The sequence below is a fragment of the Filobasidium floriforme genome, assembly GCF_021052385.1.
Source record: "Filobasidium floriforme strain CBS 6241 chromosome Unknown HD553scaffold_12, whole genome shotgun sequence".
Classification (NCBI taxonomy): Eukaryota; Fungi; Basidiomycota; class Tremellomycetes; order Filobasidiales; family Filobasidiaceae; genus Filobasidium; species Filobasidium floriforme.
Window position 1 is genome coordinate 76221 of NW_025763633.1, and position 15085 is coordinate 91305.

The 15085-nt window shown below is 53.1% G+C and overlaps 5 protein-coding genes across 5 annotated transcripts; 3 read left to right on the forward strand and 2 right to left on the reverse strand.

The window, feature by feature from the left end:
- Positions 1-143: 143 nt before the first annotated feature.
- On the forward strand, positions 144-1600 carry HD553DRAFT_311911 (PLC-like phosphodiesterase). The gene has a single exon (XM_046180032.1). It carries the CDS (start codon positions 163-165, stop codon positions 1459-1461), a length of 1299 nt encoding a protein of 432 aa, XP_046036168.1. The 5' UTR covers positions 144-162; the 3' UTR covers positions 1462-1600.
- Positions 1601-1677: 77 nt separating this feature from the next.
- On the reverse strand, positions 1678-2692 carry HD553DRAFT_355972 (uncharacterized protein; the record flags this gene model as incomplete). Its single annotated transcript, XM_046183839.1, has 3 exons — positions 1678-2417; positions 2443-2574; positions 2647-2692. The coding sequence occupies 3 exons, from the start codon at positions 2690-2692 to the stop codon at positions 1678-1680; spliced, it is 918 nt and encodes a 305-aa protein (XP_046036169.1).
- A 1072-nt stretch (positions 2693-3764) lies between these two features.
- On the forward strand, positions 3765-5054 carry HD553DRAFT_324183 (uncharacterized protein; the record flags this gene model as incomplete). The annotated part of the gene is made up of 5 exons (XM_046181462.1): positions 3765-3957; positions 4025-4102; positions 4172-4385; positions 4476-4716; positions 4785-5054. The coding sequence occupies 5 exons, from the start codon at positions 3765-3767 to the stop codon at positions 5052-5054; spliced, it is 996 nt and encodes a 331-aa protein (XP_046036170.1).
- Positions 5055-7587: 2533 nt separating this feature from the next.
- On the reverse strand, positions 7588-10997 carry HD553DRAFT_37927 (uncharacterized protein). The gene is made up of 4 exons (XM_046184188.1): positions 10168-10997; positions 9252-9959; positions 8881-9155; positions 7588-8800 (listed from the first exon to the last, which is right to left on the reverse strand). Exons 1-4 carry the CDS (start codon positions 10622-10624, stop codon positions 7862-7864), a joined length of 2379 nt encoding a protein of 792 aa, XP_046036171.1. The 5' UTR covers positions 10625-10997; the 3' UTR covers positions 7588-7861.
- HD553DRAFT_342414 (uncharacterized protein) lies at positions 10932-12564 on the forward strand (the record flags this gene model as incomplete). The annotated part of the gene is made up of 5 exons (XM_046182749.1): positions 10932-10992; positions 11147-11453; positions 11669-11814; positions 12011-12159; positions 12412-12564. The coding sequence occupies 5 exons, from the start codon at positions 10932-10934 to the stop codon at positions 12562-12564; spliced, it is 816 nt and encodes a 271-aa protein (XP_046036172.1).
- Between the last annotated feature and the right edge of the window lie 2521 nt (positions 12565-15085).

Consider the following 15085-nt stretch of genomic DNA (forward strand, 5'->3'; position numbering starts at 1 on the left):
ATGCTTCCGGATGTTCGCAGATGACCGGTGGGGTCAACACGTTCGATCGGAGTTGGGTATCAGAGATTTATATAACGCGCCATCTAGGGTGACGACTCGACTCGCAACTATTCGAGCTCGATAGGGAACTATAACCAGCCCGTCACAAACCAACCTTTAACGATGCTCGCCTCACTCTCCTTGCTCCTCCTTCCGCTGGCGTTGGCAGCTCCGACTACCTCTCAGCTTCAACTCCGAAACAACAACGTGCACGCCGATGACATCACCCCCATCGTCAAGAACGTTCAGGTCGGCGTGCGTCCTTACTACCTCGTCAGGAACATGACCGACTCGCCGCTCAAGCAAAAGCTCGAGTCGTGCTTCGAAAAGCCTATCGACGTGACGCAGTTCTCCATCTCCCACCGAGGAGCCGCCTTACAGTTCCCCGAACACACGATCGAAGGGGTCTACGCGGCCGCTAGACAGGGAGCAGGGGTGATCGAATGCGACGTCTCGTTCACCTCGGACCGGGAGCTCGTATGCAGGCATTCTCAGTGCGACTTGCATTCGACGACGAACATCCTGCTCCACCCCGAATTGGCGAGCAAGTGTACCAAACCGTTCGTCCCCGCCAACGGGACAGCCCCTGCCTCGGCGACCTGTTGTACCTCGGACATCACCCTCGCCGAGTTCAAGTCCCTCTGCGGGAAGCAAGAAGGGTTCAATACCTCCGCTACGACCGTCGAGGATAGCCTCTACGGGACCCCTCGGTGGAGGACCGAACTGTACGATACGTGCGGTACGGTCTTTACTCACCGGGAATACATCAAGACCGTCGACTCGCTCGGTCTGAGTTTCACCAGCGAGGCCAAGCTCCCCGCGGTCGAGATGCCTTTCCAGGGCAACTACACGCAAGAAGACTTTCTCGACCAGATCGTGGGCGAGTTCAACGAATCCTCCATCCACCCATCCCGGGTCTGGTTACAGTCGTTCGAACTCAGCGATATCTTGTACTGGATCCGCTCCGCCCCGGCATTCGGCCAACAAGCCATCTTCCTGGACGAGCGCGTAGAAACCCCCGACGTGTACACTGCCGTCTCTTCGCTAGAGTCTATGCGCAACCTCTCTTCGTCGGGCGTCAAGATCATCGCCCCTGCCTTCCCCTACCTGCTCGCCGTGGACAACAGTACCAACACCATCGTCCCCTCTACCTACGCCAACAACGCCAAAGCCGCCGGGCTGGACATGATCACCTGGTCGCTCGAACGTTCCGGCCCTCTAGCCAACGTCGCCAAAAACGAGGATTACTACTATTCGACCCTCTACAGCTATATCCGGACGGACGGGCAGTTGATGGAAGTAGTCGACGCGTTGGCGCAAAAGGTTGGGGTGTTGGGGATCTTTAGCGATTGGCCGGCGACGGTGACGTATTATGCGAGTTGTTTCGGTTTGAAGGGCGGGTTCAGGGATAAGAAGGCATGATCAGTCTTAGAAGTAGGATTGACAGATAATCAGTTAAACGGGGAACCCGAAAGGCGCTTAGTTTCGGTGAATATAGAAGAAATTTCGTATGCTCGTGTATTTCGCATATAATCAGGATTACAGTCAAAACCGATGGTACAATTGCGAGAACTCTGTCTATCTACCATACATCCCGCCGCTTCTATGCTCGACGGGTTTCTCTTGGTACCATCCATGTCAGGCTGCAGGTGAGCCTCCTCCCGGAGCCAACGTAGGCTCTTGTGTGGGAGCTTTGGGCTTCGCAGTGGTGGTCTCGTTTCGGAGGATCCATGCGGTCACATCACCGTAGGCCTTTCCGGACAGACCAGTGTGAGTGGGATAAGCTGCCTGAAATGCTTTGTTCAGTCGTACCAGTTGGTTGGAGGATAGTCGGGAAGGATTACCCTTTCCTGAGATGGCTGCCTCATGATATTCGAAGACCTCCTGGATTCTTACATCCCGCTCAGGATCAGGATCACAGTCTCTATTGGTCCTGTATGCTTCCATGATTTTGGCAATTTGACCACTGTCGAAACAATCAACTAATTCTTGCGGTTCCTCGCCTGAGCGGTATCCCGCGCAAACCTCGTCCAATGACTCCTCCAAAGCTTCCCACCTCCTTACAGACTCTGCATAGGACACGTCCTCGCTCGGAGAGAAAGTTCCAGTCTGGACCGAACGATCGACCATGGTGTTAAGTAGTTCGGCAGCAGAAGATACGAGCTCGTCTAGGGTAAACTTGCTTCGATGCTGGTTCTGCTCGTCGGAAATGTCTGAGGGCATCCTGAGTAGTATCGATATGAGATGTGGCGTAACTGGTTGTTGAGGGTGGATCGGCGGGATTGAAGAAGTGAGACATGAAAGTTGATGGGGGATGGAGTCTTGATCAGCTAGAATGTGTCGCACATATATACGCAAATTCCGATCGTGCCAACTGCCTGCAAGAGTTCCAGTGATGCTCACTGAGAACCAAGACTTTCACGGAGAAGCATGACGATCCTTTGATGGGTTTTAAAGGCATATACTTCTTTTGACGCTTCTCCGTGTAAGCCCGTTTCACTTGGCTGTCGTAAGCGCTGCGATCAGCTGCCGCCTCTATAGCAGTCACGGGTATCATCGTCCGCAGCAGGATGTATGGTCCATACATGCGGTATTAATTCTCCTTACCGTGGTTTGACCCGTAGTGAGTAAACTGCAGCATCTTACAAGTCATATCTATCTGATCTGAGACACCCTTAAACAGTTACATCGATCCATGGGGAAGCCACTTTGGAACTGCTCAGGGAGGACGCTGGTTCCTGCTCGCAGGAGCTTTGTTTATGGATATGAGAAACAACTTGGTCAATCTTGGTTATCGTCATCTACATCGCTTGTACCATCAATTTTTCAAGTTTGGGTTCTTGCAGGCTATCCTCAGAATGATGATATGTACAAATTTGGTCTGGGATAAACCACGAGCTTTCGGTGCGAAGTGATGCCAATGGTATGGCTTATGAGCTTATGACCATCTGAAACAAACTCGGACGAAAAAGCGCGATACTTGCAGTTCCGTCGAGAGTTGGACCTGAACCGATTTCTTTTCGGAGAGTAAGCGTAAAGACGAAAATTCAAGCCAAGAGGCCGTTTCGACTGGAAAGACCGCTGTCAATGCTATATGCGGCCTCCTATTCAAGACATATTCTCAGTGTTTTGTCTCGAGTCGGCCGAGGTTGGAGAAAAACACCCATGGATACATTATTAGTGTTGGCATGACTGAACGCCGTTTGCGCGAACGCCCAAAAACGAACGGCTCGCAAAACGCCGTTCGCATGAACGGCGTTCATTTTTGAACGCCGTTATTGCTTCCGCCGTTCATTTGGCCGTTCACGTTTTCAAAATTTGGAAAGTCACGTTCAACCGCGAACGAACGGCCTGAACGTCAAGGTCAACTAGAGTTGCTTGTTTCGATGATAACCGCATGTCCCAGTTACATATAACACTACGTTTGAGCGTTTCCCATTGCGACTGAACGTTTCAATCATCACCACAGTGAACGTTTGACATTTCTACCCAAATCGACGCGTGAGAAACGTCATCTTCAACAACTTGCTTCCGCGTCGAGAAGCATACTCGACCTGAACTGCGAACGCTAAACAACTTACTACACCTTCTCTAGTCGTTCTAGTAATGTTCTCTCCATCAAACATAGCATACAAACACGCCATGAACGTATAGACGACGTTTGATATATGAACGATCAGCCCGTTCGCTTGAAGTTCACAATTCCAACGGGTACGGAACGTTCCATGTCTGGAAACGCGGCTGCCTCTAGTTCTCGAACGGCCCCCCGTTCTTCCCCACGTGAACGACCTACATGGAACGCCTTTGAGGGAACGCCAGGCTCAAGCGGGAAGAAGAGGAGTCGTGACGCCATCGACTTTAACAGCGAGGTTGGCGAGACGGAAGGGGACTCCGACGAGGTCGACGACGTTTTTATTGGTACGTTCCGAACGGCTTTGTCAGTTCAACGTTGAACGCTGCTTACCACCCTCGCGTATCACAACAGAAACCCCGTCTAAGAGGGGTAAGAAGCCCGCTCGGACATTAAAGTCCGAGTCTAAAAAATCTAAGGTGACAGACACACGTAAGCCGTTCAGCCGTTCATCCGTTCAAAACTAGCACCCCGTTGACCACTTCCAACGTTTGCTTGTAGCTAAAAATATTAAAAAGTCCCTCCCGTTTCCCGAGCAAACGGATCCCGTCGAGAAGCACCAGCAACACCTCGACGACTGGTGTAGGCTCTACTTCGACGAGGGCAAGGCCAACAGCAACAACCGGCACTATTACCGCCCGGTGTTGGCCACAAAGAAGGAGATTCGGGAAGATAAGAAGGATCCGAATCTTCATTGGTGGAAGTTCACCTGCCGGTAAGCCGTTCTTTCCGTTTGAACGTTCGGACTTGCAAACGCCCAAACGTCTAAACGTCCACTCCCTCGTTTCATCGTTCTTTCATTCAGCCACTGTGATGTCTGGTACCGTTTGAAGCTTGCGACTGCTGCTTCATCCGGTACGGGTGTGAACATACACCCAAGTAAATGTCTCCGGAACCCGGAGAACAATAAAGACGGGCTCCACCAAGCCACCCTGACGTCGGCGGGGACTCTTGGTCCTGAGCTCAGAACGGCTGCGACTCGCCATGCGATAGCCGTTTGGATCGCGAGGAACAACCACCCGTTCAGCATCGTCGAGCAAGATGGGGTGAGTTTTTCCAATATCACGTTCATGCGTTCAGACGTTTCTTTACTGAACGTCTTGTACACGTTCAGTTTGAAGAGATGTTCACTCGGTCGTTCCCGGCAATGGAGAAGATTCTCCCGAACCGTCGTCAAGTCGTTCAAGACATCGAGACTGCGTTCTCGGTGAACACGAAAAGGCTGAAAACGGTCTTTCGAATCTACAACGGTGTGATCCACATCGCCACCGACGGATGGACCGACCGTCGGGGGAACAAGTTCATCGGCCTCACCGCCCACTATACACCGGTGACCGATGCGAAGGTTCGACCACGGTCGCTGTTGATCGACTTCATCCCGTAAGTCCGTTTGTCTGGTTACACAGCACGTAACATGCTGATCCGTTGAACGTTTAAACGTGTAAACGTCGAACGTAGGGCAAACGCGAAGCATACCGGTACCTTCCTCGCCAACATGGTCGCCAAGTCCCTTCGTGATTGGGGAATCGAGGACCGTGTTCTCTCGATCATCTGTGACAACGCGTCAAACAACGACGCTATGATGCAGAAGCTGGAGATCCTTGGGTTCAAACGGTTGAACGCGGGAGGTCGGGTGAGGTGTTTCGCCCACGTTTTGAACTTGGTCGTTGGTGTGAGTGAAACGCACGTTCAGACGTTTAACCGTTCGACGTTCACAACTGACAAACGTCTGAACGTTGAAACTTTTCAGGCCGTCATTGAAGGGGCTACCGGTCTTCGATGGTCAAGCGACGATGATGAAGTCGTTCACGACTTCATGCCTGGGGACGACCTTGATGTCGAGGTCGAGCACGTCGATGAGCCGGAGGAAGCTGATTGGGTGGTCGATCAGCCGATTCTCGACGAACTCCGTTTGCCACGAGTGCCGTTCACTCAGCAAACGGCTGCTCCGACTCAAACGGGTCCCGCGGCAAGCACTCGTTCGGCAGGACCGGTCGTGGAGGAGACGGCATCTCAGGCGTCGACCGTGGTGACGGTGGAGGACAAGAGTGCGTCTGCGACGAGGGCGAGTCAAGACGTGATGCGGGAGGCCCTGCGAAAGGTGAGTTCTCTGGCAGCGTTCGAACGTTTGAACGTCTGAACGTCCACGCTGACACAAACGTTCAACGTTCATCTCGTTTCAAGGTCCGAACTCTGGCGAAACGGTTGAGATACCGTTCGACTTTCCGACAGACCTGGGGAGAGTGTGTCGACAGGCTCGTCGAGGCCAACAAGCTCAGGCCCGGGGCCCATATCATCCCCGTCGACATCGTCACTCGATGGAACTCGACGTTCGAGACGGTCAAGGCGTGTATCGACAACGAACTCGTTGTGTAAGCCCTCACATTCATGCGTTTGCTCGTTCAAACGGTCAAACGTCTGAACGATGTGTCACTGACTTGATGTCTAACACCTGCTATGTTGTATAGTAAGATGTTCTTTACCGTCCTCGACGAGAAGGACAACGTCGAAGACGACGTCATTACGAGTGGGGAGATCGAGGCCTTGAAGGACCTGAAGCCGGTGTTGGAGGTGAGTTGACCCAGCCGTTTGAACGTCAAAACGTCAAAACGTCAAAACGTCAAAACGTCAAAACGTCAAAACGTCAAATAACTGAAAACTTCCCCTTTGATGTGAACGTGTTACAGTTGATGAACGCTGCCACCAAGAGGTTCTCGACCTCGACGGACATCAAGGTCGACAACACGTCGATTGCTGGCGTTATTCCGGTCATGGACGCCATCACCGCCAAGTTCGACGCAGCGAGGTCGAACGTCAAGACGAAGGCTGTAGTTTACGGCGTCAAGCGAGGCCAAGAGCTGCTTGACAAGTACTACAGCAAAACGGACGACAGCGTTCTCTACCGGGTTGCCCTTCGTGAGTGTCATCCGTTCATCCGTTCATCCGTTCATCCGTTTACACGTTCTGACGTTCATAACATTGGGACACGTTCAGTCCTTCACCCCGTCTACCGAGTCGCTTACATGACTCGCATGAAGTGGAAGCCTGAATGGATCGAGGAGGCTAAACGGCTGGGTCGGGAGATGTGGGAGGATCACTATCGAGTGATCGAGAGCAGTGGGAGTGACGTTGTTGCGCGGGAGGTGAGTATCTCGATATAAGAACAGACGTTACAACGTTCATTAGACTGACAACGTTCAACGTTATCGACGTTCAGATCACTGATGACCTCGACATGTTGTTGGCCGCTGATTCTCAACAGAGTCAACGTCACGAGGAGGCCGACGCGTTCGACACCTACGTCAACGCTCCTAAGATCGACATCTCGGTGGCACCGTTCAACGGTCAGGCGTTGACATGGTGGGCTCATCAGCCGTCGATGAGTGGGCTGAGACAGATGGCGATTGATGTTCTCGGAACGCCAGGTAAGCCGTTTGAACGTCTAAACGTCTAAACGTCTAAACGTCTGAACGTCTGCCTTTGCAGCCACGTCTGTCGAGGTCGAACGGGCCTTCTCAAAGGCTGGCTTGATGATGTCGACACGTCGCACTCGACTCAACCCTGCCACCTCCCGTTCGCAGATGTTGCTCGGTGACTGGATGAAAGGCGGGTACGCGTCGGAGAGGGCGTTCATCGAGGCGTTCAACGCTCCCCCCAAGCAAACGGGAACTCAACGTTCTGTCGGAGGGTCGTTTGCGAAGCCGAACAAGGAGGCTTCCGGAGCAACGGTGATCGAGATCGACCACGACGACGACAACGACGAGGACGAGAACGAGAACGAGGACGTTGTGATGGGTGGCGACGGGAACGAACAGCAGATGGAGATGGACGTTGATGTGTGAACGTGGGTCGTATAATGTCGAGGTCTTTATAATGGACGTTTTGTACTGTATAACGTACTGTATAACGAACGTTTTATGCTCTGTAACTATCGTTGTCATGATGTATGTGAGACGTTCAGACGTTCGCTGATGTGACTGCTATGAGACGTTTGAACGTCTAGAACGTCTCAAGACTTTTGGTGAACGGCGTTCACCGATCAGCCGTTCACATTCACGTTCACGTTCACGAACTCGGACCCCTGTGAGAACGGCGTTCAGTAGGCGTTCAGTGAACGCCGTTCAGTTTTGCCAACACTATACATTATACTCGACTTTCTATACGTCGTATCGCAATCCGATCTCTATCCGTCTATTTTCCCGTCAACCTGGCCTCGGCCGCTCGAGCCCGTCTTTCTCGCTCGATCCTCTGTCTCATCTCCGGGGTGAGCCCAGCCAGGCTCGACGTATCCCCACCAGGTCGTCCTCCACCCAGCTTCTGAGGTCCCGTCAAGGGTTTAGCCGGAATCGGCGCGGCCGCGACGGGTTCAGGTGCGGCAACCTCGACGGGCCGCTTGGCCTCCCTCTCCTTGGCCTTTTCCCGCATCCCCTTGCGCCTGTCTGCCTTTTTCTTCTCCTGTTCGAGTTCTTTTTCCTCGCTCAAGCCCGAAGGCACGTGTGCCGCCCCGATCCAGTCATGCCATTCCGGATGGTCGTGAGCGAGTCTCCGAAAGACGTTTCGAACGGGTTTCGAGGTGGTCAGGTCGTATGCCGTTCGACCTCGTCCTTTCGCGGTTGGCGTGGTCGTCGATGCCGGGGGCTCGGCGGTAGGATCCTGTTCGTCGGCCTCTTTGACCTCTTCACCACCCCCACCACCCAACGTCAACGTCGGGTCCGCCCGAAGATCCTCGAGCAACCACCTGGTCACGTCTTCTTGACCCGCTTGTGAGGCGATCATCAACAACGTCATCCCGCTCCCCTCCTCTGCCCACTCCTCGACAACCGCATCGACTCCACCAAACGCCTCGCCATGTTTCGCCCAGAACGCCTGCAAGGGCTCCATCCGACCTTTCCTGACCATATCGACCAGCCTGTTCCGGCGTTCACGGTAGGACTCTTCCTCTGGGCTCAGTTTGGGTTTGGTCTCCTTCTCCTTGACCTGAGGAATGTGTGATTGCGTGGGGACCGGCCGAGTCTTGGGTTGAAGCGAGGCGATATAGGCTTGTTCCAGCGCGAGAATGGCCTCGTCCGACAAGTGGGTGATCTTGACCCGAGTGAGCTCGTGGTAACACCGGAAGAGCTCCGCCAAGGTCTACAACGACAAATGTCCCGATGTAAGCACCTCTCTCACAACTACGACGACAGCGCATGTTCGGTGCCGTTCGGACTCACCGGCCTCCTCGTCGGGAACGGAAACGTGACCACCCTCTCATCCCCCTTTTCCAAAATCGCCCCCTCGTACCCCCAGAAACTCCTCTTCCCCGCCGTACTCGCCCTCAAAAAGATCTTTTCCGACGTCCTCACCTCGTCCGCCCACTCGATCATCAGCCGCTGGATCTCTTCCTGCAAAGACTGTTCTCCGTATCGACGGAGCATCGCACCAGCAGAGTTGGCTTTGGACTTGGCATTGTCGTTCAGCGCTTGAGACCCTCCTTGCTTTTTACGTGCTACCCGAAAAGACATCATCATGCATCAAAGGCGAAGTCTCGCGTCAGCCTTACGCCGACCACTTGCTTTAACCTCGGACCCTGCCTCAAACTCACTGGTATACCGATGAAAAGTCTTATGCCTCAAAACCCTAATCTCCGCTGCTCCCTTCACATCCTGCCTCTCCGCCTTTACCCCTTTACCTTGGATCAAATTCAGTGGTTTGAGGGCGACGACCATCCCGGCAAAATGACCCCCCGCAACCATCAAGAGGGTGAGTTTACGTTCCGTATTAGGGTTCTCGTGGTCAAAATCGAAGTCATGTCCCGCCCCTGATGAACTCGATTTGTAGGGTAATTGGATGGACCGGAGCGCAGGTAAGAAGGTGGACGGATCGCTCAAGCCCGGAGGTAACAGAGCTCTATGTACGCCCAGCTGCGTATCAACAGGGACGAGCGTCTGTTGCTGCTTCTGTCCTTGCTGTTGTGCTTGTGCTTGTGCAGCTGGATCGGGATGAGAGTCCTTGCGCACGCCGTACCACACCACGGCAGTCCTCAACTCGGCCCTCCGTCTATACTCGTTCTGTTCAGCTTCTTCGTCCGAATCCAAATCCAACCCCGCCTCGCCCGCTGCAGTACCATCACCTTCACCTTCAATTTGTCCCGTGGGCGTTTGCGAACGGGAGAGGGGCTGAAGGTGAGCCCTTCGGACGAGCTTCGTAATCCGGTCCGTCGTCGAACCGATTCCAGATGCAGATGCAGGTGTCGACGGAGAATGTGAAGAGGCGGAAGTGTCCGATGCTGAGCCTGAGAGGGATGATACGCCTGTGAGATTCGATAATGACAGGTTTGCGAGATGACGAGGATGATGACGATGAGAGGTTGGTGATGAGAATTCGGTGATGAGAGGATGATGATTTGATTTTGATTTGATTAGATGGAATGATAACGAGACAATCAAGATGAAAAGTCAGCTCCCAACCCTCCCACGACTCCCTCCAAAAAAAACTCCCCAAGCCTCAAAAACACGTACCATCATCCACCTCCTCAAACTCTTCCTCCGTCAACACCCCTCTCGGTACCCCCCTCCCACCTTTCCCCTGCAAACTTCCCTTCAAAGTTCCTTTCTGGTTGATAGACACCCGGACGTTGTACCTATGCCAATCGCTCTTGAAATGCGCTCGTTGTTCTTCCAACGTCGGGAAGGTCGTTGATAGGCATGTCTGGCAGGTCAGGCTCGAGCTCGAGCCCGGTTCCACGATCACGGCCTCCTCCTCTCCGGTCTTTTTAGTATTAATATAGTTTTCACCCGACTCTTCATGAACAGCAGTGGGGTCCTGACCTTCGGCAGAAGAGATGACCTGGAGCGCCCCGGTGTTCGTCACCGACCGAACGGTCAAGAGGTCCAGCAACTCGGGTGGGATCGAATAGACGTTGATCGGCCGTGATAACAACGGATGCGAGGATGAGTTTTTGGTGAAATCGGGCATGGCTACCGGTTGGTGCTATGGAGGATGATACCAGATGCCAGGATATCAATGGTGTAAGAAGTAGAGAAGGATGTGAAGAAGTGGAAGGTAGTCTGAAGTTGTAAAGAGAGGACCTCTTTGACGACTTTTTTGTAGTTGGGGAAGCGCGTCGATCGATCGGACTAAGTCGACGTCAACTACGTCATCGATGGGGAGAAAGAGGTCGATGGTATATACAAACCCCTACACAGACCTCTTCCTACTCCTTCTGGACAATACACGAGTAGTATACCATTGCAAGACCTCGTCAAAGAAACAACGGACTAAAATGACCGACCCCACCCGTAGCTATAACAACACCGACTACCCGTCCATCCCTTCCGTAGCAGGTCAGTCCTCATCTCCTACTCCACTCCTTATTCTACTTGTAGGCGCCTCTACTACCACCGTCCCTCAAGCTCATCCTCTAGACCTATGGCTCTAATTTCGACTTGCTGTTGCTGATACCTGATGGTACCACCCTTACCCGTACGGAAATTATAGGATCGGCCAAGAAGAACACCCAACCGATCATAGACGCCCTAAGACCATACATCGAGAGGTCTTTAACTTCAACAGTTCCAGTTCCAGATGAACGGGCTGCAACAGGTCCGCACGGATCGGATCCGCAGGGCCTGGGTCCTCAGGGGTTGGGATTCAAAGAGGACTGGACGACAAGACCAGAGACAGGACATGGAAATAAAATCAGACCGAAGATCCTAGAACTAGCTAGCGGGACGGGCGAACACCTAGCCTCCTACGCTACCGAGTGGGACGGGGTGGACTGGGTAGGGAGTGAGAGGGAGAGGAGGTACGTTTCCAAGTCTCACACGGATGGGATGTACTGTTCACAGCGATGTAGATACGCTCTCACGGTCGTTCGCTGATCCCATTTCTCATCTTGCGTTCTTTCCCATGACATTCTCCGACCTCCGACATATGGGTCAGTCCCACTTCAAGCCCCTCCTCAAGCCCAAACCCAAACCCGACCACGCCCCTCCAAGCCATACGCCATTCTCTCTCAAGCGAAACGAACAACATCTTACCCCCAGTACAGCTGGACGTCTTGAACGACGCGGATTGGGAAGGGGTCCGGGGGCGGTATGGCCGTGGTTGGGGGAGCGAAGATACACAAGAGGCGGAGCATGGAGGATTCGATGGGATGATCATCAGTAAGCCTGCCCTAACGGTTCCTTTGGTTCTTCGGATTCGGACTGTTTTGATGTGGTTGTCGATGGATAAGCTGATACCACACCTGCTACCTGACTCTGATCAACGGGATCCGATCCTCACCTGCAACTTCTACTACAACTACAACCACAACATCCCAACCCGCCACTCCGCCATCTCCAACCCTCGACCCTTCAGACAACCTCCTCCACTGCGCCCCCTTCCCCGTGACCCCCTCTTCCATCTTCCGGCACGCAACAACCCTGCTCAAACCCGCTGGATGGATCAGTTTCTATGGAGCTTTCAGGGGGGACGATGGGGGGTTTGAGAGTGAGGGTGATCGGAAGGTGAGTTCTCGTAAGATCAGGGCGTTGTTTGTTTTTCGCTGGGGTGGTGTTGTGGGAGTCCGAGATGGGATCGTATGGGATGCGATGGTACCGGTGTTGGTGCGAGAGCGAAAACCGGGAGCACCGTTCAGCGGGGTGTTTGTACATCATTACTCCAAACGATACATGAGCGATAAAATCACAAGACTATATGACGAGATTCACCCCGCCCACACAAGCATGCTAATGCCCAAACCGAATCCTCTCACGCAGTTCCACGAACGCTTCATCTCCCTCGACCCGACCTTCGGACTCCGGACGATCCCTTCCATCCAACGAATCGCCGAGGAAAACGGATGGCGGATGGTAGAACGGAAGGGGATGATGAGTGGGAACTGGATGGTGTTCTTCGAACGATCCATTTAGACCTGAGGGAGGAGAAAGCGGATGTGCGTTTATGCGTTGCGTTATATAAGGAGAGGGAAATGATCTGCGGAGTTACTGCTCATGCGCTTATCGCCTTCCGGCCCTACCTCCTGACCATCGAGGGCAGGGAGGGTGTTGTCTTCCGAACATGTTATGAAGGGAGTTCCAGCTTCATTTGCCATCCAAAACATGAATCTGCTCGTGCAAAACCCGCAATGGCCGTAGATCACAAGCACGGGACAACGCTCCTGGTAGCCATCGAATCGGCATTCTGTGAGCGATGCATTGAGCCTGCGCAGAGAAAACATCTCATACTACACTAGCATAGACGTCGTTTACTCCTCCAGCCTCACGTATCGCTTCCAAGAACGCATCTGGTCTGAACGCCTGCACTCAGGTCAGATTTTGCTTGGAAAGTCTTTCCAGGGTTTCATGGCGCGATCTGGATGTCGATCGACGATGTGGCGCGCAATGACATCAGTGTTGGATATCGAGTTGATCAACGCTGTATAGTTTGCATGAGGATAAAATATACAAGAGGGGATCATGAAATCAGACCAGAATGGTCTGCTATATATATTATTCTGGTAGGTGGCAAGGTGCTGCGCTTTGCGGTTTGCGGTCTGCGGTTTGCGGTCGCAAGTTGCGGTTTGCGGTCGCAACTTGCGGTTGTGGTCGCAACTTGCGACAGTGGTCGCAGATTGCTAAGCGAGTCGCAGATTGCTAAGCGAGAACAAAAGGAAAGGTGCGAAGAGTGGATGTGCTTTATTGTTCCATGCGGTCTATTGTTCTTGGAGAACAATAGACGTGCGGGAGAACAATAGGATTCGACACTCCCCCTCACTCAAGCGTCCTTTGCGAAAGAGGTTGGTTTTCCGTTGAGACCCATCCCGGTGACAAGGTGTTGGAATTGGTGATGGGCGAGACCTTTGGTGAGAGCATCGGCAAGGTTGTCCTGAGTTGGAACATGGGAGAGCTCAACGGTGTTGTCGAGTACCTTCTCTCTAAGATAGTGGTGTCTCATGTCGATGTGTTTGGTGCGATCATGAGCAACAGGATTCTTGGATAGTTGAATGGCAGCATTGTTGTCGTTGAGAATGGCGAGGGGACCAGAGACCGGGTGGCCGAGAGATTCAAGAAGAGTGCGGAGCCAGACGGCCTGTCGGGTGGCATCAGCGGAAGCCATGTATTCAGCTTCGGCAGTAGAGAGAGCTGTGGTTGGTTGTCGTCGAGATTTCCAGGCTACTGGTCCTCCAAAAGCACGGAAGAGGTATCCAGTAGTAGATCGGCGAGTGTCCAAGCATCCACCCCAGTCGGCATCGGCATAACCCAGGATGATCCTTTGGCCAGAGGCGGTGTCATAGGTGAGGCAGAGTTCGATGGTACCTTGGAGGTATCGGAGTAGGTGTCGAGCAGCATGGACATGTTGCTTGTTCCACTTGCTGACGGTCCGAGCTAAGACTCCGGCAGCATGAGCGATGTCGGGTCTAGTGATGGTGGCCGCATACATGATTGATCCGACCATTGCGGGATATTCTTCATGAGCAGCTTCCTGATGTTCAGCATCGGTAGCGGGAAGAGATCGGAAGCCGGAAGGAAGGGGAGTCTTTGCCGGTTTGGAGTCGAGCATGCCAAACCTTTCCAGGACTGCCTGTACGTAGTGTTCTTGAGAGATGTAGAGTTTCCGGTTGGGCCTGTCTCGGAAGACGTTGAACCCGAGAAAGTAAGAGACCGCTTCTCCGTCGGAGCACTCAAATCGGTCGTTGAGTTTGGTCTTGAAGTTGTCCAGTTCCTGGCGATTGTTGCAGGCAATGAGTTGATCATCAACATGGACGGAGAGAATGAGAAGGGTATCCTTGGTTGATCGGATGTAGAGACAGGAGTCGGCCGGAGAAGGAATGAGACCGAGAGATCGAAGGAACTTGTCAAGAGCCTGGTTGAAGCAGCGAGGTGATTGTTTGAGACCGTAAAGTGATTTCTGAAGTTGGAGAACCTTGTTGGCAGGGATATTGCTGCCCTTGGGAGGTTCAAGATGGACGAGTTCCTCTAGTTCTCCGTTGAGGAAGGCGGCCTTGATGTCGACCTGGTCGCAGTCCATGTCGAGGTAGTTGACCAAAGCGAGGAAGACTCGGATGGTGTCCTTGTGAGCGACTCCCGCGTAGAGTTCATTGTAGTCAACTCCTTCCTTCTGCAGAAATCCTTTTGCTACCCATCGAGCCTTGTAGGCGGATGGCTTCCCGGTCTCTCCGTCGATCTTCCGGGTGAAGACCCATTTGGCTCGAAGAGGTTTCGATGTAGCTTCTTGCCTATCGATGACAGACCAGACCTTGTACTGATCCATCTTGTCGAGTTCAGCTTTTATAGCCTCCTGCCATTTGTCCCATTCTGGAGATCGGTGGGCTTCCTGAAATGTCTGAGGGATGGCCGTGGAGATGAGTGCATGGCCACAGATGACGGCGGTAGCGAGGTTTGCTGAGTATCCAAATTTGGCAGGTGGTTTGCGGATTCGTCGGGAGCCATC

Bases quoted from the DNA above. Each gene is read 5' to 3' on its own strand.
- HD553DRAFT_311911 (XM_046180032.1), top strand. From the start codon at position 163: ATGCTCGCCTCACTCTCCTTGCTCCTCCTTCCGCTGGCGTTGGCAGCT.
- HD553DRAFT_37927 (XM_046184188.1), bottom strand. From the start codon at position 10,624: ATGCCCGATTTCACCAAAAACTCATCCTCGCATCCGTTGTTATCACGG. The intron at 9,960-10,167 runs GTACGTGTTTTT...CGAATCTCACAG, and splicing joins GTTTGAGGAGGTGGATGATG to GCGTATCATCCCTCTCAGGC. The intron at 8,801-8,880 runs GTGAGTCCGAAC...TTGTCGTTGTAG, and splicing joins CGTTCCCGACGAGGAGGCCG to ACCTTGGCGGAGCTCTTCCG.